This window comes from Vanessa cardui, chromosome 1, assembly GCF_905220365.1.
Source record: "Vanessa cardui chromosome 1, ilVanCard2.1, whole genome shotgun sequence".
Taxonomy (NCBI): domain Eukaryota; kingdom Metazoa; phylum Arthropoda; class Insecta; order Lepidoptera; family Nymphalidae; genus Vanessa; species Vanessa cardui.
Window position 1 is genome coordinate 15,450,501 of NC_061123.1, and position 27,750 is coordinate 15,478,250.

At 32.8% G+C, this 27,750-nt stretch overlaps 1 protein-coding gene across 9 annotated transcripts in view; it reads left to right on the forward strand.

Annotated features, from left to right (window-relative positions):
* The window catches only part of LOC124531960 (obscurin), a 107,438-nt gene that overhangs the window by 40,084 nt on the left and 39,604 nt on the right, over positions 1–27,750 (forward strand). For 8 of the 9 annotated variants that reach the window (XM_047106611.1, XM_047106619.1, XM_047106604.1 and 5 more), the window contains 4 exons: positions 3,294–3,428; positions 13,593–13,721; positions 16,661–16,831; positions 17,221–17,386. In XM_047106611.1, coding sequence (XP_046962567.1) covers positions 3,294–3,428; positions 13,593–13,721; positions 16,661–16,831; positions 17,221–17,386 — 601 coding nt within the window. The remainder of the gene's footprint in view (positions 1–3,293; positions 3,429–13,592; positions 13,722–16,660; positions 16,832–17,220; positions 17,387–27,750) is intronic. The other variant, XM_047106563.1, reaches the window with a different exon arrangement.

The window sequence follows — 27,750 nt, forward strand, 5'->3', positions numbered from 1 at the left end:
TTTATTCACCCTACAAAACGTTACAACAATAGTAAATTCGTTAATAGACAAGCTTTGATTTTTAATGGAAAGGAAAATAGTACTTAGGCCAAGTAGTTTTAATGTCAAACAGTTATTCTTGTAATTCAATAACTAGCAGGCCCTGACATTGAGGCGTCACGTGCCGCCTCGGACTGTGATTGATGTTAACAAAATATATCATGAGCAGGAAACTCGTCTCAAATGTCACTCTCTTCTATTTTTAATTACTTAAAATTAGTCGTAACTGTAGCTGGTTAGATGTCTGGGACGGTATTACTAAACTATCTCAAAAAGCTGATGGATGTGTAAGGATAAAAACGGACGAATAAAGTACAGTTAAACAAGCTTTCACATTAATTTACAAGCATATAATTTGGAGCCGAGATAGCCCAGTGGTTAGAAAGCGTGCATCTTAACCGATGATTGCGGGTTCAAACCCAGGCAAGCACAACATATATGTGCTTAATTTGTGTTTATAATTTATCTTGTACTCGGCGGTGAAGGAAAACGTCGTAAGGAAACCTGCATGTGTCTAATTTCATCGATATTCTGCCACACGTGAATTCCACCAACCCGCATTGGAACAGCAAGAAAACCAAATCAGCCCTCTCCTTAATGGAAGAGGAGGCCTTATCCCAGTAGTGGGAAATTTACAGGCTGTTACTTTACTTTACTTTTATATAATTTGGCTTAGTAATTGGTCTTTATGCAACCCTGGATACTAACCACATACTCATCAGATGTTCTAGCACTGAATAGGAGTACTTAGTATTGTTGAGTTTCGGTTTGAAGAGTGAGTGAGTTGCTATTACCACAGGAATGAGAGTCATCTTAGTTTCCAAGGTTGTTGGTGAAATGGTTTTTATTTATTAGGGAGAAAATATCTATGGGTGGTGGTGACCACTTACAATCACAGTTCATTTGCTCGTCCATCAGCCCTATTACATAAAAAGGTCAATTTTTAAGTCAATGATGTTCTAAGCAATCCTATTTTGAATTTTCAAGCAATATTCGTAAATGGCAAGACAATGGCGTTTGCAGGTTTTAACACGTAGGTAACGTACCCAACGTTATCTACGTCTCAGTGCTCAATTTTAGTAATATTATATACGGGAACGTACCTTTATCGGTCTATTCGTGTGTGTTGGTCTTTCACGGCCAAATAAATAAATGGAATTTGAGAAAGGCTTAAGGTATTAAGACTTACCTTATCTTTTGTCTTATACATGACAATCAATCCTGCAAATGCAAGCGGAAACGCGGACCACAACTGATTCAATATAATTAAGCTTTTTTTTTTTAAATTTTTTTGTCCTTTTTGGGTAAAAGCAATATAAATTACGTATACTTAATATGAGACTATGTAGATCATAAAAAAACCTGAAGGAAGTTTTCGTTGATTTCCTAATTAAATTGTACTTTATTGCAATCACTGCTACAAAAGCTCTTACCCTGTTATAAAAGGTCATCAGTTATGTAAAAAAGTGCCCGCGACCTTGTACACGTTTGAATTTAACAAAAATTCTATTATTATAGCATAAGTCACTCCTTTTTATATCAGTCATCTTCCAGTGAAAGTCCCGTCAGAATCGGTCCAGCCGTTCCACAGATTAGCTGGAACAAACAGATAGACAGATAAATTGTAAAAATGTTATTTTGGTATATGTACCGTGTATATATACATATGCATCGAGTAAAAAGGGCTCTTTTAATATTACAAACAGACACTTCAATTTTATTATATATATGAGTAGAGTATACATAAGATAAGTTGAATTCAATTGAATTAAAGGTTAATGGCAGGGATGCCGACAGGGCAGGATGGAGAAAACAAGAATGAAATTATTCGTTACAGTTAAACCACTGTTTTATATCAATATCATTTTACTTGACAATGTCTAAGTTCGTTAAATACATTCATATATTCTACCGCTAAATACCAAAACTTAGTAGGTATTCTTGTACTTCAGTTTGAAGATTGCGTGAGTCAGTGTAACAACAAGGATATAACATCTTAGTTCCTAAAGCTAGTAGTGCATTGGTGATACGAATTATTAGAATTTCTTGCAATGACAAAGTACCAATAAACTATGCACCAATATATATTTGAAGTGGTTGCCAGAGGTACCATTTGCCAAGCCATTTAAGACCACTGTCCAGAGTCGGATTTAAAGGTCTGGAGGCCCCCGGGCCACAAAGCAGTGGGGGCCCTAGACAAACAGAAGCGTGAACAACCTAATAATTATATTATCAAGAATTCATTACTTTTTTATTTCAATCAGTAAGCTATGATTTATTTACTTGCGTCGGTAACTATTAAAATATTAAATAATAACATTATTATAATTTGACTATAGATATTTGTTAACTTGCTGAAAACTGTGGCCCCCACTAATGTGGAGGCCCCGGGGCAGTTGCCCCGGTTGCCTTCCTCTAAATATGGCCGTACCACTGTCCACCTATGAAATAAAAAAGTGTGATTAATAAAAATAATAATTGGTAATTGATTGTAAAATTAAAAACTACCACTGGTTCACACATGGAAAGAGGAATTAGAACCGGCGATAGAAACAGTGGAATTTTTCAGTCGCAAGAACTGCTATCAATGAACTCATTAATTATATAAATTATTATAATCCAAAAAAACATTCACTTTTTTATCTAGCAACGATTTCCAGCTGTTTCATACAAACACGTTTATTTAATAATATTTTAGATAATCAAAATATTAAACTTTGCCGTTCTATTTAATTGCATGCCATTTTATGTGTACTAAATGCATTGTACTGCTTAATGTTATTTATGTAATATAATTTGACATCAGAAGTTATTTATGTAGCGAATTTTTTGCTTAAAGTAGGAAAGCTCATGTAAAAATTTTTTAAATGGTGATACAGAATTGGTAACATCTGCTGGCGAATATTCATCACCAACTATCCCTAACTAAATTACATAAGACTATATGCAATTGGTTTAATACCTTTACTGAAGAAAAATTCAATATAATATATTTTTTTTACTTTGGAATAATTAATTAGTGGATACCTTTTAAAGGGGGTTTACACTAAGATATACTATTTAATTAAATATTTATTTGTCTGTCTAGTCAGAAACTAGCCTTAGTAGCATTGATCATTTCACATTTGAAACTGATACATCAATTATCAAAATCAAAGCATGACTTATTAAGCCCTTATTAATAATTCGTAAATCTCCAAGTTCTCATAGTTATAGTTCCCTCATATGTGTATTAACACTCTCCCATCTCCCAGGAATCCTCAAATCGACCCCAGTCTGAACGTGGAAGCCGAACTCCTTGACGCATCAGCGGCAAAACACAAATTGGCTGTTCGACCGAAGAAAAATCACCCAAAGAAACAGACGAAGAAAAGTCAAGTCACCGAGAGGTAATCTTACATAACCAAATCAATATATGCTTATATAGTAACAGCCTGTAAATTACCCACTACTGGGTTACGGCCTCCTCTCGCATTGAGGAGAAGGTGAGGTTTGAATGTCCATCACGCTGTACCAATGCATATAATATAATTGTATAGTAACCGCCTGTAAATTTCTTACTGCTGGGCTAAGGCCTTCTCTCCTATTGAGGAGAAGGTTTGGAACATATTCCACCACGCTGTTCCAATGTAAGTAATTTTAAAACTGACCAACGATTCTGAACGTAGTTTCTGTAGAGAATATCCAATAAGAATTTTTGCAGTCAATTTTTTCTGACGATGGAATATCAAACTTCTGCACCAATATTCCATAATAAAATTCTGTATGAAATTCGACGAATACGAACTGCTCAGATATGTCTGTTGATCCACAAAAAAATATAGATTTCACAATGGTAATTGGTTCGTGTAATACTAAATATATTTATAGCGTTGCGTAATTTTGACTTGTCGTTTTTTAGGTGACCCCGTTGCGAATATTACAAAACGAGATAATGTTTAAATATAATCCTTTCCTTCGTCGCTGCGATGTACACTTTGCGATCTTACTAACCTTAATTTGTCTGGACGCGGAAAAAGTGCTCCATACTTCACGTCAGAACAAATATTGTATTTTAAATTAATGAAACGTAACGTCTCATTTTTACCTCGGTTGGTTAGGTTAGCGGTAGATTTATAATCAATAAGTTATGAATTCACAATTTCTCTAAAAGTCTTTACTCAATGTCTGTACATTTAGATCTTTTAAATTTTGTAACGGATTTTAATGAGGTTTTCATAAATAAATAGAGTGATTCAAAAGGAAGGCTTATATGCATGATACATGCATATTATAATAAATAATAATAATAAATAAATATGGGACAATATCACATACATTACTCTGATCCCAATGTAAGTAGCTACCATAAACACCCAGACCCAAGACAACTTCTAAGTTCAACTAATGAATTTTCTACATCGACTCGGCCGATAATCGAACTACTCTACCACGGAGGTCGTCATAATATAATATCAGCTGTACTAGCTGGAACTTTTTCTCGTTATTTCCATGTATGTCCTTCTTGTACTCGTGTGAAGTCATGACAAAAATAACAATAATATTTTACCTTGAAATTTCACTAAATACTGACTCTGCCTATATAAGGACAAAGAAGTTTGCAATATATTAAACCTCGTTTCTTTGACTTTAATCTTCATCTACAAATCGAATATTTGCGACTTATTCATAGAAAAAAGAGATCGTGAGATTGTCTTAACACTGAACGAAGATTATAAATAACTACTATTAGTTTTTTAAGCAAAATTTCCCACGCATTCACGTTCCGTTCAGGTTGAAGAATCTGGCATCTCATCCGGGAATTGTCGGATTCAGTGATATTAATCTTTTCTAATAAAATGAATAGGTTCGCTGTAAAATTTTGAACGTTCATATTCCGGTGTTATGATGGCATATTTGCCCCACTTAGAATTTATTATAATGGCAACAATAATTCTATTAGTGTAAAGTTTCTGGAAATATTTTTAATGAATGTTTTTCTTTGATTTGTTCTGAAATATTTATATAGTCTAGATGAATAGAGAAATGATCATATGAGACATTTGTGGATTATTTTGCACGTTTAATGCCTAGATGGCCCAGTGATTAGAACGCGTGTATCTTAACCGATGATTGCGGGTTCAAATCCAATCAATCACCACTGAATATTCATGAGCTTAATTTGTGATTATAATTCATCTCGTGCTCGGCGGTGCATGTGTCTAATTTTATATAAATTCTGCCAAATTCGTATTCCACCAACCCGCAATGAAACAGTGTGGTGGAATATTTTCTAAACCTTCTCATCAAAATGAGGGGAATCCTTAGTCAAGCAGTGGAAAATTTACAGGTGTTGTTGATTGTACCTTGAATATTGAAAAAAAATATATTTGCAAATTTTTAAATTAAGAAAATATTTTGGTATACTAACATTGCTTTTCAACATTTTTTTAATCAGCTTCTTTAAAGGTGCAGGGCGTTGTAAAATTATGTCGTTCTAAAATGAAGAGAGAAATGAAATAAATTACCTATCATTTTCAATATTTAGCACATATGAATAAATCTTAATATAATGTGTAATAAAAATATTTGCAAGAAGAAACCGTGTTAAGAGACTTGGATGGATACCTATGAGTTTATATGATAGAAATATAAATTGTTTCTGGGGATTATGTATGAATAAATTTATTTCAAAAATGTTACCAACACAATATATTAGATTCACAACTTAATCAAGTCGTACAACCTATTTCTGAGTTTCAGAGGAAGTTCAATGTACGCTGGTCAAATAAAAGCAAATTCACGAAAATAACAAACTATACCTTACAAAAATAACGAGCTGTACCTTTTGTGTGCTAATTATAGTTCATTACATAGCGAACAACATTGAAGGGACTACTCAAATTTTCCCGAAAAAAACGATAGTTGTAATAATCAGTGATGCTAATTTTTTTATGAAATGGTATTTAATATTGAATGTGTAAGTCATAGATATTAATAGGCAAAATATATTAATGTATTAAATTAAATTATATTTCGATTATTTCAATCAAAACATGACATCAAATGACATTTTCCTCATCTGATTGTTCTATAGATATAATTCTCCGAAAACTTTAGCCAAATGTGGTCGTTTAATGCGGTATTGCGTAGTAAGCAATGTCGTAAATGCAACATTTTTGATAATACAGTTATATAGCATTCAGCCGAGACCTTTGATTTTATACAATATGGCAATTAACGATTTTAACTATATATTAATAGTTACTTACATTAAACAAAATATATTGCTCCAGTAAATAACAAACAAATTTCGATATCTACACAAATATATGTGTGTAACACTGTTTTTCTTTCCCATCCCTTCAATCATTTCTTACAAAACAAAAAATTTAATTAAAGAATATTATGGATCTATAGGTAAACACTATTAGTTTATAAAAAGTAATGTTTTCGGACTTATGTAAGGTAGTGCTACTATATGTAAGAACAAGTTAGAGACTCGACTTTTGATACGTTTTCTGAATATACCATCGACTCTAATATCGCATAAATATCGATGTGGATATCATCAATCCAAACGTAAAAGGGATTCATTTATGTTTGGGCTCAGTAATAATTTGTAAGATAAACACCTGACGGATACACGGGCCGAATGTGTGGATCGTTCGTGGGCGACTACGATGAGACATATTGGATCCAGATAGGATTACACATACATGACAATGTATGCAAAAGACAATAGTAGCATCCGTTCATAATTATTGTTAAATTATATGCGTCAAGTATTATATATGTCCATAATACGAGGACAAGTACAAATACATAAAGTTTATGATCTATGCTCAATATTTACGAGATAAATCCACTCCAGCTCTTGGATCAGACGATATTATTATTGTGCCAAACGATTACGAAATAATTGTTTAATCCAATTTTTTGACAGGCTGTAAATCTTACAAATAAATAACAATTATTATAGTTTCAAATATAGTTGAATTATTTATCAGTAATGATACGTGTATATATTTATTTTAATAAATAACAAAGCAAAACAAAAATTGAAATATAATAGGTTTAAAAAAATTTAATTTAATCGTAAAATTACACATTTTTTTACTCAAATATAATCATGGTCAATGTCAGACAACCTTCGTTTTCATAATAAAAATGTGTAGTCTAATAAATCGTCCGTATATTTTTTCATCTATTAAAACCTAAAAAACAAGTATTTTCTCTTAAAAGGAAAATTTTCAAAAAGTGACCAAGATTTTCTTATTTTAATCAAAATAGAAGATAACAGAAAAACGCGAGTGCTTTGTTTAATAAAATATTTTTCGGTTAAATAGCTGTCGATTTTTGCATTTGCAATAGATAGAATAATGTGTACATTATTGTACAGAGTCCATTCAATTACAGAAAAACTTTACTAAAGTTAATATACAACTCGCTAACGGTCTCCCTCTGTATATATTAGTCAAAATACGACCATAGACATACTTCAGTCCTAACCAAGCACTTTTCGAATATATAATTTTTCTAACAGGAAACCTCTTTAAATTATGAGCATTATATTGATCGTAGATAGCTCATAAAACATTACGAGCTATTTAGTGGCAATGCCTGTTGTATTAAAAATATACGTTTAAAAATAGTCGAAGTTTATTGGCCGACGTGCAGTTTTACGTCGGTGGGCAGAATCGTTAACTTGCTTTATAGAACGAATGATTTAATTGCTTTCGGAGATACTAACCTACATTCATGAAACTCTAGTAAAGGGCTGCGTCTAGGTGTATATGTTTACAGAACTGCCAGTAAAGTAAACAGTAGTATACTTGTATTCCTTTTTTAAATCTACATGCGAAAGCCATTTTTGAATAACAATCTATAAATTAGTATATAATCCTTTAGAGTATTCATAAAAAGCATTTACTGTACAATTTAATACATGATAATAATTACATTTCGATGGCGTACAAATTTGTATTCAGGTATATTTGTTAGGAGGGGATCTCCGGGACTAATCATCTTATTCTAAGATACAGATACATTAGTTGTTAATTATTTTGTGAAATATATAATATAAATGATTGTTATATAATATAATTTTCTTTTGTAATCATCGGTGCGAAGCCTAGTGGATATGTTGTATGTAATGATTCACAGAAATAGTTTACTACGTATGTATGATTAATAAAAAGGTTAGCTACTAATTTCTTGTCAATTCCTCTCGGTTGTATTAACATACAGAACTAGTCATAGTACATTAGTTTTAACATTGAGCCTATTGGATGAAGTATATTTTGATGTTTTGATTGATTCAATTTCGTCATGAGCGGCGCGTTTAACCCTGCGCCATGAACTCGAATTGGAGTGTAAGATGTAGAACGGATGCTGTATAAACTTGGCGGTATGACATCACGATGGCAAGCAATATGGGGTTAATGGTTTGATTCTGGTATCCGTGTTAGACCATCGACGAACCATTAGTCGTTCATTTTCTATGTATACAAATATGATACGAAACGAAATTGTAATAAACATTCGAATTTTAAAAGTATGTGTTCTACTAAAACAATAGTTTTTTTTTTAAAATATGTTAGTTAGACTAACGGAGTAATATAAAAATAAATAAATTATTTTGTTCTTAAGCAATACGTATCTACACGTATAATAAAATTGGAATGCCTGTTTGTAATATTAAAATAACCGCTTTTAACTAAATGGATATGTATGTATATGTATACCAACGGTACATACATATACCAAAACAGTTTTATTATTATTTTTTGTCCGTCTGTCTGTTTGTGCCGGCTAATCTCTGGTACAGCTGGATCTTGAATACCGACGTGACGTACACGGGCAGAAAGCTGGTGAAAAAAGTAGTAACTTAGGCCATAGGATAACTTTTTGTCAAATTCTAAGTCGCGGGCACAGCCAATATATTATCATAGTCAAACCGTAGCCAATATACTTATATTAAGACAACGAATATAATACTGTTTATAGAATAAAGCTGTGTTATATATGTGACAATGCACTACTGTGTCAGTATCGTCAGCAAATAATGCAATATCACGAATACACTTAGCATGAAAAGGAACGTCATTTATATACACTAGAAATAGATAAGGACCTAAAATTGATCCTTGTGTATCACCCACTACTAACAGATTCTTTTTTCCTGACCGTTTGAAAAAATACGTAGTTTTTCGCCGATTTTGCCAATTGGTACAAGAAAAGGTGACCTATTTACAATCAACAGGTATTATTCCTCTATACCAAAATAAACTAATTTTATATTATACCTAAAAAATATGTATTAATTATTTGCGTAAAAGTTACGATAAAAACAAAGAAAATAAACAAAAGCAAACATGTTTATCTTTATTAACGACGCATTAAAACGACGCTTACGTTTTTGTACAGGATGAAACAGCTAGCGATACAGAACGCTTGTCTTGAAACAGAATCAAGAACGCATTAATTAAGTCACATAATTAGGGTGCAAATGAGAATTTTCGTGCGCCACATTATAAAGGCGCGCAACAGGAAGTCTTCAGACATCCACTCAGTTTGTTGACACGAAATGTCAGCCTGCTCGATTTATGAACTCAGAGACTAAACAATCTTCCGCGAGCCGCGCTCTATTAATTCGTTAAAGTTAAAGAGCCATCAATCACCAAGAAGCCATTGTTTCGATGTTTATATTTGCAATGAGTTTTTAATTTAGAACAATTTTAAATATCATGATGGGCGTTTATATTTCAAGATCCAAAATTACTTAAATTAAAGCTCGTAGTGTGCTTACAATAACAAATTATTAAAGCAATAATCTTTATAGTGCTGAGAAAATAATTTAATGGTCGAATTCTTGCTGTATTTCTATGTTTAACATTTGATCTAAAAAGGTTTTATTACAAACGTACAGTTTTTTTTTTTTAAACTAGTAATGCTTCATAAAAAAGAGTCCATATATATCTCATATGTACAAACGACCGAAGTAAATGTTTTGACAACCTATTTGTACCGTTCAGACAAGCCAATATGTTCTCCACAATAGAGATCACATGTTTTTTAATTCTATTTATCTCACGACCCGTTTCTTTGGTCATACCGGTATGTCTTCCGTCATTACAATTATTTCTGGCGGAGCGACACGGAGCTAAACTAAGATTTGATTGTCTCTCGTAAATTATATGAATATAGGCACGAAGTGATGGTCTATTAATGTCATTTTTGAATAATAACTTTCTGATATTCTGCGTTAGTTAATTCTTTTTATGAAACTATTATATATATTTATTTTAATCATACACGTGTATTACTCCTAAGCATTCATTTAGACATACTTGTATACAAGTCATTAAATTGGGCTATGGAAGGAATTTTATAATTCCTGCCACCAGAAATGAGGGTTGAAAGTTTGTATTGTCCGCTATTTTAAAAGTTACAAACGTTAAACTTATTTTTGGGCTACTGATTAAAGATAATTAGATAGTACTATAACTAAACAAAATTATAATTTCAACCGGACAAAGTCGGAACGAGTTTATCGGACACAATGCAAAGCCTGTTATTAAACTAACTACGGGAGAGAAACACAAAAAAGTTTCATTGAAAGCGGTGCAACCGTTCAGCAGAAATTTATTTAACCGTACACAAGATTTAAATTAAAAAAAAAACATAGAATACAAAGTGATATTATATACAAATTGAATATAAAGCTATAACAAAATAAGGCCAAACAAGTAGAAATAAACACAATGACTACGAGATTATCGGGCATTATTTCACAAATTCCACACTTTAAAGTGTCACTGCTACGAACGTTCTACGCATTTTAGGGCGTTTTATTGTACCATAAATGAGCCACATATTGTACGCTAATGGTACAAGTGTAGTGTAGTGTAGCACTTCATTGTCATTATTAAAGAGAGACGACGACGACTTGATTGCTTAAAGTTTTAAGTAAACCTTTGCGAGGTATGATTTTAGGGATGTAGTTAAACTCAATTAATTTGAACGCTAAGTGTCAATCGGCTCAAGTTAAAAATTTTTAGACCTACTCTTATTTTACTATTAGAATTTTTAAGATTTTTTGTGATTAAGGAAAACATCGTGAGGAAACATACATGTATCTAATTTCAATTAAATTCTGCTACATATGTATCCACCTAGCCTCATTGGAGCAGAGTATTGGAATAAGTTTCAATTCTGTTCTTCGGGAGAGGAGGCCTTTGCTAGGCTCAGTGGGAAATTTGCAAGTTTATATTATTTTTAATTAAAAATGAGAAGTTATTAATTCAGCGTAATTACGTTGAGGAAGAATAACTTCTCACGCGCTACATTTATACGTTCACGTACTTTATTTCTTTATAAAATTAAAGCCTCTATTGACGGGCTTTTATTTTATTACTAAAAAAAAAAAAAACAAATAACAAACAGATAGAAATAAAATTATATTTTTTTAAAACACTATCGTAACGAAACGCAAATCTTAATATCATCCATCTAGAGGCAGCGGCACTTAGCCCAGATAAGAAGTTTTCGGAATCGTGTTGAATAATGAAAAAAACATGTGTTTACAATTTATTCCAGTCACTTTCCATTATGTTTGCTTTGCTCTTTTATATCCACTTCTGATTTCATCGCGTCTTAATATTCGAAAATGAAAATGATATTTCAGTGAATATTATCGTTATGATTTATTTGTCCTTAAAACGCAAGATTTCGTTTGTCGTAACGACATAAAGTACAGCTTGATTTACACGTGTAGTGTCAGCCTTTGTTCGAATTATGTTTTGCATTTTCTGACCTCTTGTATATGCATTTATTTATGAAAAACAGTTTTGTTATGTTTACAAGGTCTGTATATGTGTTTGTGAATTTCCTTATTCCACCATTACTCTTCGTTAGAATTATTGCGTCACCTCGAGTGGCATTAGCATTAAGTAAATTTATTTATCCATTTAGGACAAAATTTTCATTAACTAAAAGCATTACTTTTCTTGACGAGTCTATTTTAGCTCATAAAAAGGCATTTGAACAATAACTTTATAGCAATAATGTTAGCTTCCTTACAAGAGATCTCACCATTTTAATAGATTATTTTATACTTTTTTCTTCATTAAATATTTTATAATATTTTTTGTGTTGTATAAATATTTACCCGAACAAATCTTTTAACGTATTGCATACGTTTGTGTATGTCGGTAACAATAAAAATAAACTTATTCTAGATCGCACATTAACCCAAGAAGATTTTGGATTATATTGAAAAAGTCGCATATCAAATTCGTATATTTTTAACATAGTTTAATGTTATAACAGCTGGAGCTTCCTCTCTTTCATCAGAGCGTCAACAAACTGTATGGTTTACTGCGCTTGCGCAATGGATTAATCCATATTGCATTTACGCACGCATGTGTATGTTAGTTTGTCTTGGATCGTATAGAACGCAAATATAGATCGTAATTAATAACTCTGAAACTGGAGCATTTCATATTCGTACCATGATTTTTATTTCATTATGTTGATCGATGATGACGGATGCGTTTGCGCTGGTACAATAAACGATTTAAAAAGTACATTTTTGCTTTAATTTAATTTATAATAACTTCTCTTAGGAACACGCCTTCACTTATTTGCTTACGTCGTAGTTGAATAAACCCATATACTACAAGTTATTCTCATATTTGATAGACATATATTTTTCTCATATTTCCGCTAGGCTAGTGTACAGATTAACGCGGACACACGAGGTCATCGCCCACTAGTTCATTAGCCCACTGCAAAGACTAGATAGCATCAGAATTTTTTTAGAACAATCAAAGTCAGACTGAGACTTCGCATCTGGCAATAAAACTATTGCAGAAATTAGGTCTTGGTGTTTTTTGTTCATATGAACTTCTTATTTAAACACTAGACCTCCGACAACATACTTTGTTAAGTATATAACACAATTATACAAACTTGCTCAAAGATAATTATCCTGAACCATGTAATAAATAAGGATGATGTCTTCCTGACTTTAACTGACTGACAGTAAAAAAATAACGTTTGCATCAAAAACCATACATATTACAGTACACTAATATACAATTAGTGGGGAAACACAGGTACACTTTCTCAGGTATTTGTCTCCCACTCTTATAATCCGATGGGATGGAGTTCTTCTTGAGTTGGTTCAGGACCGACAGCTTTAAGCTTTCCTAGAAGTTGGAGAGCCGACTGTTACTGAAAATATTTCGATAAAACTATTCAATAACTTTTTACGGCCTGACATGGTATTGGAACTTATGACCTTCTTATAAACATCGACATTACTTATGTCTTTCGGAAAAATATAAACAAATTGTTTGATGATTCATATGTTAGATATGCCTAACATAATAAATTAAAGCAAAGTCACAAAAATCAATTCTATAATATAAGAAAACAACGGAAAAATACGTACAATTGTTACAAAAATTACGAATTGATTCTTTAATTTATGTTATCTATTTGATCTCAACTTATAACCAATATGAATTACTTTTCTTTATTAACATGATGCTATTTTTTTTCTTCAGGTGGCTGGTGCGTGTGGTGGAAGATGTGCAAGGTGGAGAGCTGTGCACGCGGCAGGGCTACGTGCCCGCCCACGTGCTCAAGGAGAAGGTGCCGGAAAGAGACCAGACGGCGCTGGCTGCGAGGAGACAGTAAGTGGAAATCAATGGCCAAAAGAAATCTAAAAGTCTCTACAGGATCCAATAACAACTATTTTAATCCTTATAAATGTGTTGATGACTACTGACTGAACACTAGAACGCAAATACCTAAAATACCGGAAAAACCTATACGATATTGAAGACTTTCTTAACTTTTCTATTTTTCATTAATATATTCAAGTTATCAATGCTTTATGCAATGAAAATGCTTATTTTATTAATGAGTCATCACATAATCACACACATTAACAAATAAGGAAGTCAAAATTACAAATCATAAAAATAAAAAATCCTTAATGAGGTATTAAAATTACTCTAAATATAAGTATATATACAGAGTTATAAGTCATAATATATTGGGTCAAGGAGCAATGATCCTTACAAAGAACAATTTATTTTTATTGAAAAATATATCGCCAAATGTAGGTCCAATTAGTGACGCTAAAAGTCGGAAGCGTCGAGCGCTGTCGACATCCAGAGCCATAAATTCCCATTATATTTGGTCACGTCTTACTCCTGTCACCGCAGTATCGCTTCGAGGACTTTTTCGTGCTGAATTTGGAAAGTGCAATCTCAATGCTAAATTACTTTCATTTTGGTGATAAATATTAAATTAATTTCCTGAATCCTCACTGTGACTCAATTTTCCATTACATTTTAAAAGGGCTAGTAGACAACAGGCCTTGCTGATGGTAATCTTCTGGTCTTAAGCTACTTTAACACTTAAATAAGTACATACATGTCTTTCCATTGTTTAACCATATTATATAATACCTTTGACTCAACCGTCAAACACAACCACACAAAAAAACTTCGTATTACCAACTGGGAAGTAAGATATTATGTACTGCCGGAACACAAAAATACTAAGCTGCTGAAATCAATTGAATTACAGGATGAATTAGTTGTATCTACCCATGGGCAAACTGATCGGTTGATGGTACCTATCTAGAGGAATCAGAAATGAGACAGTATTATTCGCAAATATACGATAATGGAACAATCAATGTACTTATACGGCAATTTTGTAGCATTAGAAACACTGAACGAACTCAAAAATTCATAAATGCATTTCTACTTATTAATAACAAAAGTGGTCATTATCGTATTATTTCATTAGAATTTACTATAAAATACTCATGTCTTTTACAATCACGGCATACAAGTCGGTCTTTAAAAAAATTCAAATCAAAACGTTTGAAATCTGTGAAAAAAAATTCCCAACATATTTATCAGTATTTGGATTGCCAAGTCAAATTATTTTAGTCATATGACAAATGCATGAACAATAATTAATATTTCGTGTCTTATTTGATAATTACTCGTGTTACGATATGAAACGTGCAAACCATAAATTACATTCCCTTTAATAAAGCCAAATGATGCAAGTATTCGACTTGTCAATGGTTCTCTCAAATTGGATCCACAGCTCACTGAAATGGCATGTGTTCAGAATGTTAGATCGATATATTTAGATAATGTATTAATATTTTCCCACCTAACGTAGCGGTTTGCGCATCTATTTCTTGCAACTTTGTCGCCACTTCCACATCTGTTATAACGCCAAAATGTTTATTTGTATTTGATTACTTTATAACAATTAAATAAAATCCTACATAAGACTGAAGGCATTCTGAGCTTCCTAATCTTATTAAATAAATTTAGAACTTATCATACTCAGCTCCTCGTAGCTTAGATACAGTAGCTCTTGTCTGGTTTGAACTCACTATCTTCGGTCAAGGTTCACGTTCTCTTACCACTTGACTACATTAGCTTCTTTGACTCCATAAAATACTTAAACATAATTACTGTCTTTTAGCAAAGGATATATTCAAGTTTATGCTTGCAGAGCATAAACCAAGGCTTGATGTCTTGTATGTATATATAACGAATGCCTTAAAGTTTGTATATCTTTAGTTAACTGTTTTACTTTTAATATCTAAATTATACTTGGTTCTTGAATCGTCACCTAAATATCTTCATTTGACAAAAACGTAATATGAAGGTTCCATAATATGTCAATCAGTCAAACACTAGAAGATATCATAACAAATAACACTACACAAAATTGAAATAAAATCAGGTCAGTTATAGGTACATAATTATTTATTAAAATATAACTATAAGTTATACATCGGTTTAAGAAAATTCCTGCAAAAACCGCAGCCAAAACATTTTACGCAGGGCGTTATGTACATCGTTGAACCATCTTAGGCGTAATAAATCAACTTCATACTCAATTACTCACCGCCCGTCTCATTACCTGTTCGGTGACTCTGCCAGGGTCTTAATATATGACTTAGAACGTCAAGAGGCTGCGATTTGTCGGGCATAACACTTAATTACCTACTTTTCGTAATTATGCAAATGTCAAATTATCATATGTTACTTATAATTGATATGATAAGATTATTTATCTCAGGGCAGTGTAATGTTATGATTATTCTAATTCGTGTATAATTAATCTTGTCTTTAATAACCGGTTCGGGGAAGAAAACAAACACTTCTTTCTGATTGACACATTTAGCATCTAAGCATCCCGCATATAATATATACTTATACAGGTCCATAATATAATTAAAACGTACATCGTTCTGATAATGACATAAAGGTTCTTCAGATTTTATTAAATAATTCGTCTAAAAAGACACTGAATAAATAATTCAAAGAGTCGATGTCACACCAAAAAGATGAATTGAATCTAAATCAAATGACACGAGTTCCCATTATTTACATCACTAATTATATTGTGTGTATATCGTTTATTAAAGTTCTGTATTTAAGGATCTCGAGAGAAAAAAAAATATCGTTAGTAGTTGAGACGATTAAGATGTATCTATCTCAATGTATCTGCTAACGAGAAGGAAACAGTTGTTTAGGCTTCAGAATCTTAATATATTTCCTATACTTCACTAAATATTCTTTACCAGGGCAGTGGTTCGTGAACTGATCGAAACAGAGGAGGAGTTCGGGCGCGACATGCAGCAGGTGGTAAGCCGCTACATGCGTCCAATGGACAAGGCTACCACACCCAAAATAGTATTCGACAACAGGGAGCTTCTGTTCTCAAACTTCAAGCAAATTTGCGAGTTTCACAATACGTGAGTTTAACACAGCTTACACAGCTGTTATTATTTTGTTCATAATTTATTAGATCACCAAGAAAATACACCCAAAATGTAATGTTAAAATGACATAATATATCCTTCATAACGTAATACTCAAAAGCTTTCTGAATTTAGCATTTTTCTGACATAAACATTGCTTAATGTTGTTCTTTCACTTATATAGTAAAACTAATAGAAGTATTCTTCCAGTCTACCACAAAAACAGACCACGTTTAATCATAACTTAACTGCTACGAAAAAATCCAACCAGATATTCAATGTAATCATCGTATTTCATTAAAATGAAGATAAAATCACTTCAAAACTGTTAGCGTTGTACTCTTAGTAATAATTCTGATATTTGATCAGTATACAATTTTCAGGACATTACTGGAAGGCATCAAATACTACGCTGGAGAACCTCGGATGCTTGGTCGAAGTTTACTCCGAATGGAACGAGAATTCGACAAGCATGTCGCATACTGTCGCGATGAACCAATTGCCCAACACTTGCTCAAGAACGATCCAGTAGTCTCTAAATATTTTAAGGTAATACAATTAATTATTACAATATTTAAATTTAATTCTTGTTTACCTTTAATCTTTCTTTGATTGGAATATAAATTGACATCTTTGCTTGAGTACAATACTTCTTTTTTCTTGAAGGACTTACGCCATCTAGTGGTATGAAAATGTAACTATACTAATTAACTAATTGAAACTTTTAAGACGTTTCGCCCGCTTCGTCGTTATGAGAATTGCCGATAGATGGCTCTGCCACATTTGTAACAAATTTTGAGTGCTTTTGTCGGATAGAGTATAGATGGAGTAACTTGTCTTTTTTAAATTATTTTCATCCGATTGGTTCTTTATGAAATATCTATGATTATTTGATTAAAATGAATCAACTAAAGAAAGGAAAACAAATAATTTCGCGATTTATACAATACATATTTTTGAAATTTAATTAGATCAACAAGATTTTTTTTGTTTATATCATAAACATAATTTAATAAGGTTAAATAAACGTAACATGATTTGTTACTATTTATTTAAAAAAACTTTATTATATTTGAAACATAGGGTAGACTAAGTAAGAATGTTTACAGGCATCAGCCTGAAACGTTCACATTGCATCACAGTTTGCAATTATCTTTACATCCATCAGAAGTTGTGTACCTACTAATGTTATAATTATTTAGTCTGTTTGTATATCTGTTACGTTTTGCCGGCTAAATCACTCATGTTTTATTAAATTTGGTATGTACTTAGTAATCTTAAATTATAAAGATGGACAAAGGCTACTTCTTTATCTTTCAAAGGAATATAGTTGTAAATTAGTTGTATGCAAGTTCTTGAAAAACTTTCTTCACAATCTAAATTCTTCGGGTCGTTGCCCCTCTTTCTGAAAGATTGATATATAAAAGTATATTTCATGAAATACAAGTACATTTCATTAATAGTACTATAAAAAAACACTAATCAAAAACAATTATAAATAACTCAGTCTATTCCCGTTCTGTATCATCGTCCTCTCTATAACAGCAACCTCATTCTGCTAATAATGTAAAACGTCTTAAAGAATTCCAATTATCGTTTACGAGAGCATATCTCTTTGCTAATTTTCTGAAGCATATTGTTGACAAGAGGCGATTCCTCCCGACGTCGAATTGACGGCTCGCGATAGCCGTTCGGAACGCGAACTATTCTAGAGCTGGCGTGATGCCACCGCAGATCTTACAGTATCGAACCAATATACTCGTACAAGGCGCCGTGAAATGTGAAATCGCCCTCATCTCACTGTCAAATTGCCATGGAACACGCCCTTGTTGTAAAGTTTCATTGTATTCTTATTATAGTTAGTGGTCACCACTAGCCGAAGACATTTTCGCTGCACGCGACATTAACGCTTACATCGCTGATGCACCAATTTTGGTATCTAAGATGTTATGCCTTTAGTTACATAGGATCAGTTACCCTTCATACCGGAACATAATAATTACTCTTTAGTGGTAGAATATTTGGTGACAGGATGGTTTGTATCTACATGGGCTTGCAAAAACGACACCACAAAAAAAATTAGAATCCGAATTTCGAAATTTTCGAATCCGATCGTGGTTTTTACAGAATCTCATAGCTGATTATTGTAAAAATATATAATGCACCTCGTTCAAGATATCGGACAAATATAATTGAATTGAATCTTGGTCAATAATATTTTAAGTAATCCAAGGAATACCTCGTTGGATTTTCATTCACTGTATGGACAACGGATTTTTGGCTAAAATTGGTCACATATTTGAACTTAAGTCATGATCCATTTGTATTTCATGTTTTCCTTGCAAAATATAAATGTTGTACGTCAATGTGAGTGCCAACACCAAATCATTGATTCCTCTAAAAGATTGCATGGAAAATATTAGCTCTGTGAAGCTTATATTAGTATTATGTATAACGAGTATTATTACGTTCTATGCATTTTTAAATTATATCCTTGTAACGTTTACCATCTTTACCATAGTAAAACCACATTGTGAGGAAGGCCTTGAGCATGGATGTGGATGGATATAGAGGTAGAGGACGACCAAAGAAACGATGGATGGATTGTGTGAAAGACGATATGGCTAGAAAGAATGTTACTTGTGAGATGACGTCTGACAGAGAAGTATGGAAGGAGAAGACATGCTGTGCCGACCCCAAATAAAATTGGGATAAGGGCAGGAGAATGAAATGATGATGAGGGCACATTTCCAGGATCTCATTCTAAGCGAGCCCCGAAGACCCAACAATTTCCCTTACAAATTTATCAAAAGGCAAATTTTATCAAAAGGCTAGTGATAGTCAATATTAAAGTTGAAAGCTATAGGCGTGCTCTTCGTGATATAAATGGGTATGCTATGTATGCTATACATGCATATGGTTGTAAATCCAATCAGATTGCTTAGAATTTACGTATCTAATTTGCAAATTGTGTATACGTTATTTTGTTGCTAGTAGGTATATTTTATTTTATAATTATAGTAGTTAATGTTGCATATTAATTTTGGATATTTCACGATCGTTTTCTTGCAGAGCATCTTAAACATTCTGCAAGAAAACGAGGTCAGTATTCATTTTTACAGGCGATGGTAGTCTTAAAATAGAAAACAATCTACGTATTCTATTCTATCGTTTCGGCACTAGAGTGTACTCGATCAATTGCTCGTTTATATTGAGTTATGATTGCATGTTTATTAAAATTAACTCGCACTTTCTAAACAGGTATAGCAATTTCATGAGACTTTTTTAAATCAAATCAAATCAAAATAAACTTTATTCAAGTAGGCTTTTATAAGCACTTTTGAATCGTCATTTTACAATTAAGTGAAGTAGATTCTACCGAGAAGAACCGGCAAGGAACTCAGTAGTTACTCTTTTTCAGGTTAGTTTAATACAATTATTTAAATTAATATATCGTGCTTGGAAGTCAACAGGTGTTAAGTCCACGCTTTTTTATCATCTATAAAATCTTGTATCGAATAATATGCCGAATTATATAATATACTTTAGGAAAAAGTATATTTTTTATATTACTTTTATTTTACTTTTTATAGGGTTTGAAACTTGTGAACTTTTGAATTCTAGTATTTATGTAACGATCTTCTACCTTGTTGATCTAATTAAAAGGTTGGTATGGTTGCAGATATAAAGCTTCTGATAAAGCATAATGTTTTTTTTAATTATTTGTCAAATAGCCATAGCCTAAATATTTATAGCAGATAGCACAGAATCTAATTGATACAATACCCATAACATAATCGTCCATGGATGAGTTTGACGATTGAAACTGTGAAGGAACGTAACCTTCACGCTAACTTCGCGTGACAGTCATAAACATCCGCCGAGACACGCACAGTAAATTTTACAATACTCGGGGCGACGATGAGTGGCACTCGGTCAAATTAATAAATTTATTGACATGAAAAGTTAATATAGTCGCAAAACATCCAGTGGTCCCGCACTAGGCAAGCCTGTGTTGCGGTTTCATGTTATTAACCGGAGCTCGGAGTATATTCTACGATCCATATCTAATTATATAATAATACAGCATATATATAAGAAATAGAAAAATATGTAATACCCAAAAAATAAAAACAATAAGAGAAACGATTATGAGATTATTTAATATCATTACACAGTATAAAACAAAGTCGCTTACCGCTGTCTGTCACTATGTATGCTTAGATCTTTAAAATTACCCAACGGATTTTGATGCGGAAAAAACTGTTTTTGGTCATATGTAAATATTTTCCATCAATCTATATATCATGAAATAATTTTAACTAAATCATTGACATATTGAATAATATAAATTAGTTTTGTACCTCGTATCATTTGTTATTAGCACATAATAAATCTCTAACAGCTTAGTTGATGTAAATCAGAGATCTTTATGAAGATTTAAATTAAGAATGATTTAAAGTGTCAATGTATCGACGTCATTTTTACTATTTCTTATTTAAAATATATTTTCCATATTGTCTCATGCCGTATCGATTCGTATCACAAAAAAAACGTACTCAGTGGCGGATTTACAAATCTGCCGCTAGTAGGCTAGTAGGCTATTCAATTTTTGCGGCCTCTACATTTTTTTGCAACATTTATGATTCGTGTTCTATCGTCCTCATTACATCGGTTTTTATCCGTAATTAGTATGATTATAAACTTTATATTTAAATTTATGTCAATTACTAGATTATTTTTCCAACCCGCTTATGTAGTGACGAGTATACGGATTACGGACGTAATTTGTTTACATATAATTATAAGTTTTTTGTTTTTTAATTTCTGCAAGACAAATTTGCCGCCCCTCTAAATCTGCCGCCCTAGGCTCCAGCCTACTTAGCCTATTGGTAAATCCGCCACTGAACGTACTTAAAGCATATTACTCAGCTGTAGAGTCTGCAAGTGTGTTAAACGCAATATTTTAGCATATAAACCATGTCTCTGACAGACAGCGGCAAGCGACTATGTTTTATACTATATAATGATAATGATACACAGAGTGATTTGAGAATAAGAATGGATATATATAATTTGTCATAGAGAAAAGTCGGTTTAACTTTCCAAACTGTAAAGCTCTTTTTGTGTTTGTTTTAAATTTGCTTTTGTGTATAGACTACACATATATAAAGCCTAGACGTGTAGCGATTTATTAATAATCACAATAAAGACTATATGTTATGATTTACTATGTCAGAAGCATTAACAGCTTCAAAAAAGAAAGTACATTTGGAAAAACGTGTCTAGCAGTGTAATAACTAACAGTTTTACTTAACATTGTGGATTCTAGAAAAGTAAAAAAATATAATAGTTTTATATTTTTATTAAACAATGAATTACTTTATAGTGGTAGGGCTTTATGCAAGCCCGTCTGTGTAAGTACGACCCACTCATGAGTTATTTTAGTTGTAGTTAGCCAAATAACAGTACTCAGTATAAAGTATTGTTGTGTTCCGGAATATGTAGTCTTTGTGAAGACTATACTCTTTGTGGTCTGTATTAAAAACAACTAGCAACCAGCTCTTCGCTCTGGTGCAATACTATATACGCATATACTAAATATACTACAGAATTTATTTACGATATGACATTAGAAAACTTCTAATATTAGTATATCTTTAATATATTGTCCTTGTATTATATACAAAAACCTTCCTTTTGAATTACTCTATTATTTATTACTATTTTACTTGGTGTAAGGGCTGCAAGCCCGTCTGGGTCGGTAGCACCCACTCATCAGTTATTCTACCGCTAAATAACAGTAGGTACTCAGTATTGTTGTGTTCCGGTTTGAAGGGTGAGTGAGCCAGTGTAACATAACATCTTAGTTCCCAAGGTTGGTGGCACATTGACGATGTAAGGAATAGTTAATATTTCTTACAGCGTCATTGTCTTTAGGTGATGGTGGCCTACATGCTCGTCCGCCAACCTTAAAAAAAAATTAACTAAACTTGCTGCTGTTCCATTCTCACTATACAGATTTTGCATATGTATTGATGATGTTATTTATTTTGATGTGCATCTGTTATAATTTTATAACATTTTTTATTTAACTGCCAACAACTAGTTTGATAGCAGGCTATTTATCAGAAAAGGAATAATATATTCAAGAACTTTTGATAATGATATTGATCTTGATGCTTAAACCGTGTCGTATAAATCATCAATCGTCGTGTACTAGGTCAGTGAAAATATGTAGGTTTATAAATCATTGGGTTGGTGATCTGTAACAACGAACGCCGAGCCAAACTAATATGTCTACGTACGTATAAGTATGTAAAGTCATTCGTAATCTGTTTACCTAAAACATATGGAATAATGCCAATTTATATTATTACTCGTTTACAGAAAATACTATAAAATTAACTAGGATTTCGAAGCTATGGAAGAATTTCGTCGTCGTAAACCAACTTAAGAGCCTTAGATCGCACTAGCGGCGATTATTTACTGTTAAAGATATTATAAAGCCAGCGCCACTCAAAATAGCGTCAGTATATCATTATATAATATGTGTAGTGCCGAAATAGTTAAGTGGATATAATATTTAAATCAACAGTTCGCTGAAAATTGTGTAAATCCGAGAAGTAAAGGTAAACTTGTAACACCAAGTTTAACAACAAAAACAACAACAACAGCCTGTAAATTGCCACTGCTGGGCTAAAGGCCTCCTCTCCCTTTGAGGAGAAGGTTTGTAACATATTCCACCACGCTGTTCCAATGCGGGTTGGTGGAATACACACGTGGCAGAATTTCTTTGAAATATGTCACATGCAGGTTTCCTCACGATGTTTTCCTTCACCGCTGAGCACGAGATGAATTATAAAGACAAATTAAGCACATGAATCAGCGGTGCTTGCCTGGGTTTGAACCCGCAACCATCGGTTAAGATGCACGCGTTCTAACCACTGGGCCATCTCGACTCAACACCAAGTTTTTTTCAAACTTGGTGTTTGAAAAAAAAAACAAACACCAAGTTAACGGTTCCAAAAAGTCAATACAATATGTCTCATAGGTATTCGAAAAACTCGAGCTACCATAAAAAATTCCGTAGGTATATTCTCGATTAATCATTCTCTTAATATAATAGGACAGCAATCTGGTACGAACTAAAATAATTTAGGCGACTCTTTGATTTTATGAGATTTTCTGTAGGAGGAGTTTGAATCGGAAATGTAGTAGCTTATTGAAGTAGTCATTAAGAATTGCTCAGTTTAAAAACACTCAATAAACATAAGTTAATTAGCAACTTTAAAAAACACATTTTTGATTTCGATAATAATTATTTTAGAAGAGTTTCCAAAAATCTGCATCATCACTAAATACTATAACATTAATATATATACATTTATATTAGGTATATTCTCGATTAATCATTCTCTCAATCAGATAGGACAGCAATCCGGTACGAACTGAAATAATTTAGGCGTATGTAATTGTTTGAAGCAGGAGTTTGAATAGAAAATGTAGTACCTAGCCTATTGAAGTAATCATTAAGAATTGCTCAGTTTAAAAACACTCACTAAACATAAGTAATTCGCAACTTTAAAAAATACATTTTTGATTTTGATAATAAAGATATTGGAAGATTAATATATATACATTTATATAAAGTCTTATTATTTATAAATGAAGATATTTTCGAATAATGGCGGACATTGAACGGAAACTGAATGACTATTCCGCGCTTTATTTAAGTAACGTACGAAATAACCAATCCTACGCATCCCTGGTCTCCGGACCACCTGACTCAGTCCCAAGTATAAATAATTCTTCACATTTATATTCCATGAACATTATTCTCAATGTTTCGAGATATTTATATAATCTGTCAAGGCAACATTAAATCTACTAAGATGCGTACATACAATGACATAAAATAATTTCAAATCAACACTTTTATCCAATATACCCAAAAAAAACATCTACCTTGCTATTATAAAGCTAGTTTCGTAGTTCTCCATCAAACCATATCGGAACAACATGGTGAAATATTAAGGCTTCAAAATCATCTTTCAAGGAGAAGAATCTTTGCACACTAGTGGGATATAATAAAGTAACAACATTGCTACAAATGCTAATGCAACGCTGTTTTTCAAGGAATACGGCCCAAAACTGCCCGTATTTTTCTGTATTGACCAAGTAAACTAACAGCTATAATGCGTATCTTAGAAACATCATGAGGAAATCTGAATATTCCGTGGGATGATGAATTGCATCATGCAGTTTTTGTCTCTACTATAGACAAAACCTAAAAAAAAAAACCTTTAAGAACAGAGAAGGTCTTTGCCCATCTAATGATATCCTTATTTGGAATCATGAGATTGTAGACCTCGACAACAATTTAATTATTAATGTTTCAGTTCAAAGAATATTTATAGGGACATGATCCATATAGTTTTTACAATTATTCCTGAATAAAACAATGACTTAACAGCTGGAAGTAACTGTTTCATAAATACTTTGTATGATTATCTTGTAGCTGCTTCGACTTGAGCAAGGAAAGCCCGTTTGTTTTGTGACCTTGCTGAAACGACCCTGGGCATTCTCTGATAACAAACACGTCACCGGAGAAATGGCTTTATCCTCTAAAAATCGTCGACGGTGCTGATCTATGTTTAGCGGTGTATCGAGCAGGGGTATGGAATTGACCAGTCGCTTGGAAGCCGCGGCCGCGAACACCTCGCTAGCTCCAGCGTTACCGACCTTCGACCACTCGTCCGAGTGAAGTGTGTGACTGTGATTGTGTTCTCTTGTTTCTGGACCTCCTGTTCCAACGTCTCCCCACTCAGGTAGGAGTACATCTACGTTCGTTCAATACGTGTTATATATTTAGCCGAGCAGTTGCGAAACTGTATTTTTCTCAACATTCACGCTACGGGTGTAGTGTTTCAAGCATCACGTCTGGTTTATTTTGAGGCGTTCGGCGTGGGTGGATGTTCGCTGTCTGACGCTCGAACTCCGCAGTATCCGTTGGTAAACCTTTGCATAGCTTTGTTGGAATCGTCAAATGACCTTGACCCATTTACAGAGTATATTTTTTAAGGATCACACGACTAATTCCGTATCAATGTCAGCTTATGTTCTTGAAACTATTTTAATTTGATACCAAAACATCTTTAATGTGTTTTAAATAGTATGTGAGTGCCTTATAGTATTTGGTTTCTTTATGATTCACCTATTTCGATGATCAGGGTACAATAAGTAATAAACAAAAATAAACAAAAACTATTTTTTATGGACAAAATTGTTTATTCATAATATCACAAAAACATGCATCCAAGCAAAACGTCTCTCCTATCTTTAAGCCAAGAACACAAAAATTAAAATCATATATAGAGTATATGTGATTTTAAATTATATTTTAACTGTCATCAATAGTAAAACAACACACAAGTTCACGACTGCGTGATAACTGGTGAGGTATAAAACTTCTAGAAGAGATGACTCTCCGAGATAGGAGGACTAGAGTCGAGTTTGAAAATACATTGTTAAGAACATAAATATTTTAGTTTGTAGCTGTTACGCGATTCCCGTCGATGACGGAAAAAAATCAAGGCTAAATTAGAGTGCACCTAGAAATTTGTAACGTTTGAGAGAAACTTCTCCGACATAAAATGGCGTTTTATTTAACAACAGTAACTTATAATAAAAAAACTATACCCACTTTGTTAAATATGTCAATTTCAGTATAATCTCTTCCCTGATAATATCTTCGTCGACTTGCCGTAAGTGTAATACGGAGTTCTTTAGAAGAATGCAAACGACAATGGACAATATTTTGGAAAATAGTAATAACAACAAAAGGATATAAGAATCCTTGATGGATAAGTCAAACTTGAACTTAGTCGGGTTGTTATTATTAATGATCCTTTTACTTGGATCTAAACGCATAACACAATCTTAATTGAACTTCAATTCGATATTCTCAATGATTTAAATTCACTCATAAAATCATACTTCAAATATTAATTGATTTGTTATGGTAAACAAACATTTAAATCCTACCTAAACTAATAATATTTGTAAATGCAAGTAAATATTATTATATTCCATAATTAAAATCAAAATAAACTTAACTCCATTAGTTTGGAACTAACTTTTGGGCTCAATAGCTCAACATTAGGTAAGCAACGCGAAAGTTGGAGATTGGAAGTTCAATATTGGGTATTATCGTGCTTTACTCCCAAATCAGAGCAGGAGCGTTTTGTAGGAGCGAAAATTGAAGTAAATATTAATCCATTGTAAATAGCTGAGACTTTTATGCATGAAAAAATAAATAAAGTGACATTTATATACATTACAAGATTCATGAAACGTACACTAAAGTTGTGGATGTAGTTTTGCCCAGTTATAACGACTTCCACTGTTTCTCATTTTATCTGGCGTATTGTAAAAATGGTAATTTCCTGCATTTCCAGTCTTCGGGACTTATATGTTATGTCCTTTTTACTTTTAGTCATACTAGCTCATTCACCCTTCCAAATGCACTAAAACAATTCGAAGAATTCCTATTTGGTCGGAGAATTTCTATTTTGCACCACCTAGATGTCCGAAAATCCACATCAGCGCAATTTTTACATTTGTTGCCTCGCGCAACCACTCTATGGCAATTATCTTTCGCCAGCGGTTTTTCCGAACCCATACTACTTGAGAACCAAGAAAAGTACACATACACGTACACTTTCCTCAAAGGCTGGAAATACACCTGCCGATGTTACAGATGTTCATGTGCGGTGGTTACTTTCCATCATGCGAGTCTCCTGCTCACAAAACATCTACATGTGATGTGGGTTGTATCTATTGACGGGCTTACACAAAGTCCAACCCACCAAGTGAAATAAAATGCTCATCACCACCAAAATATTTATGAA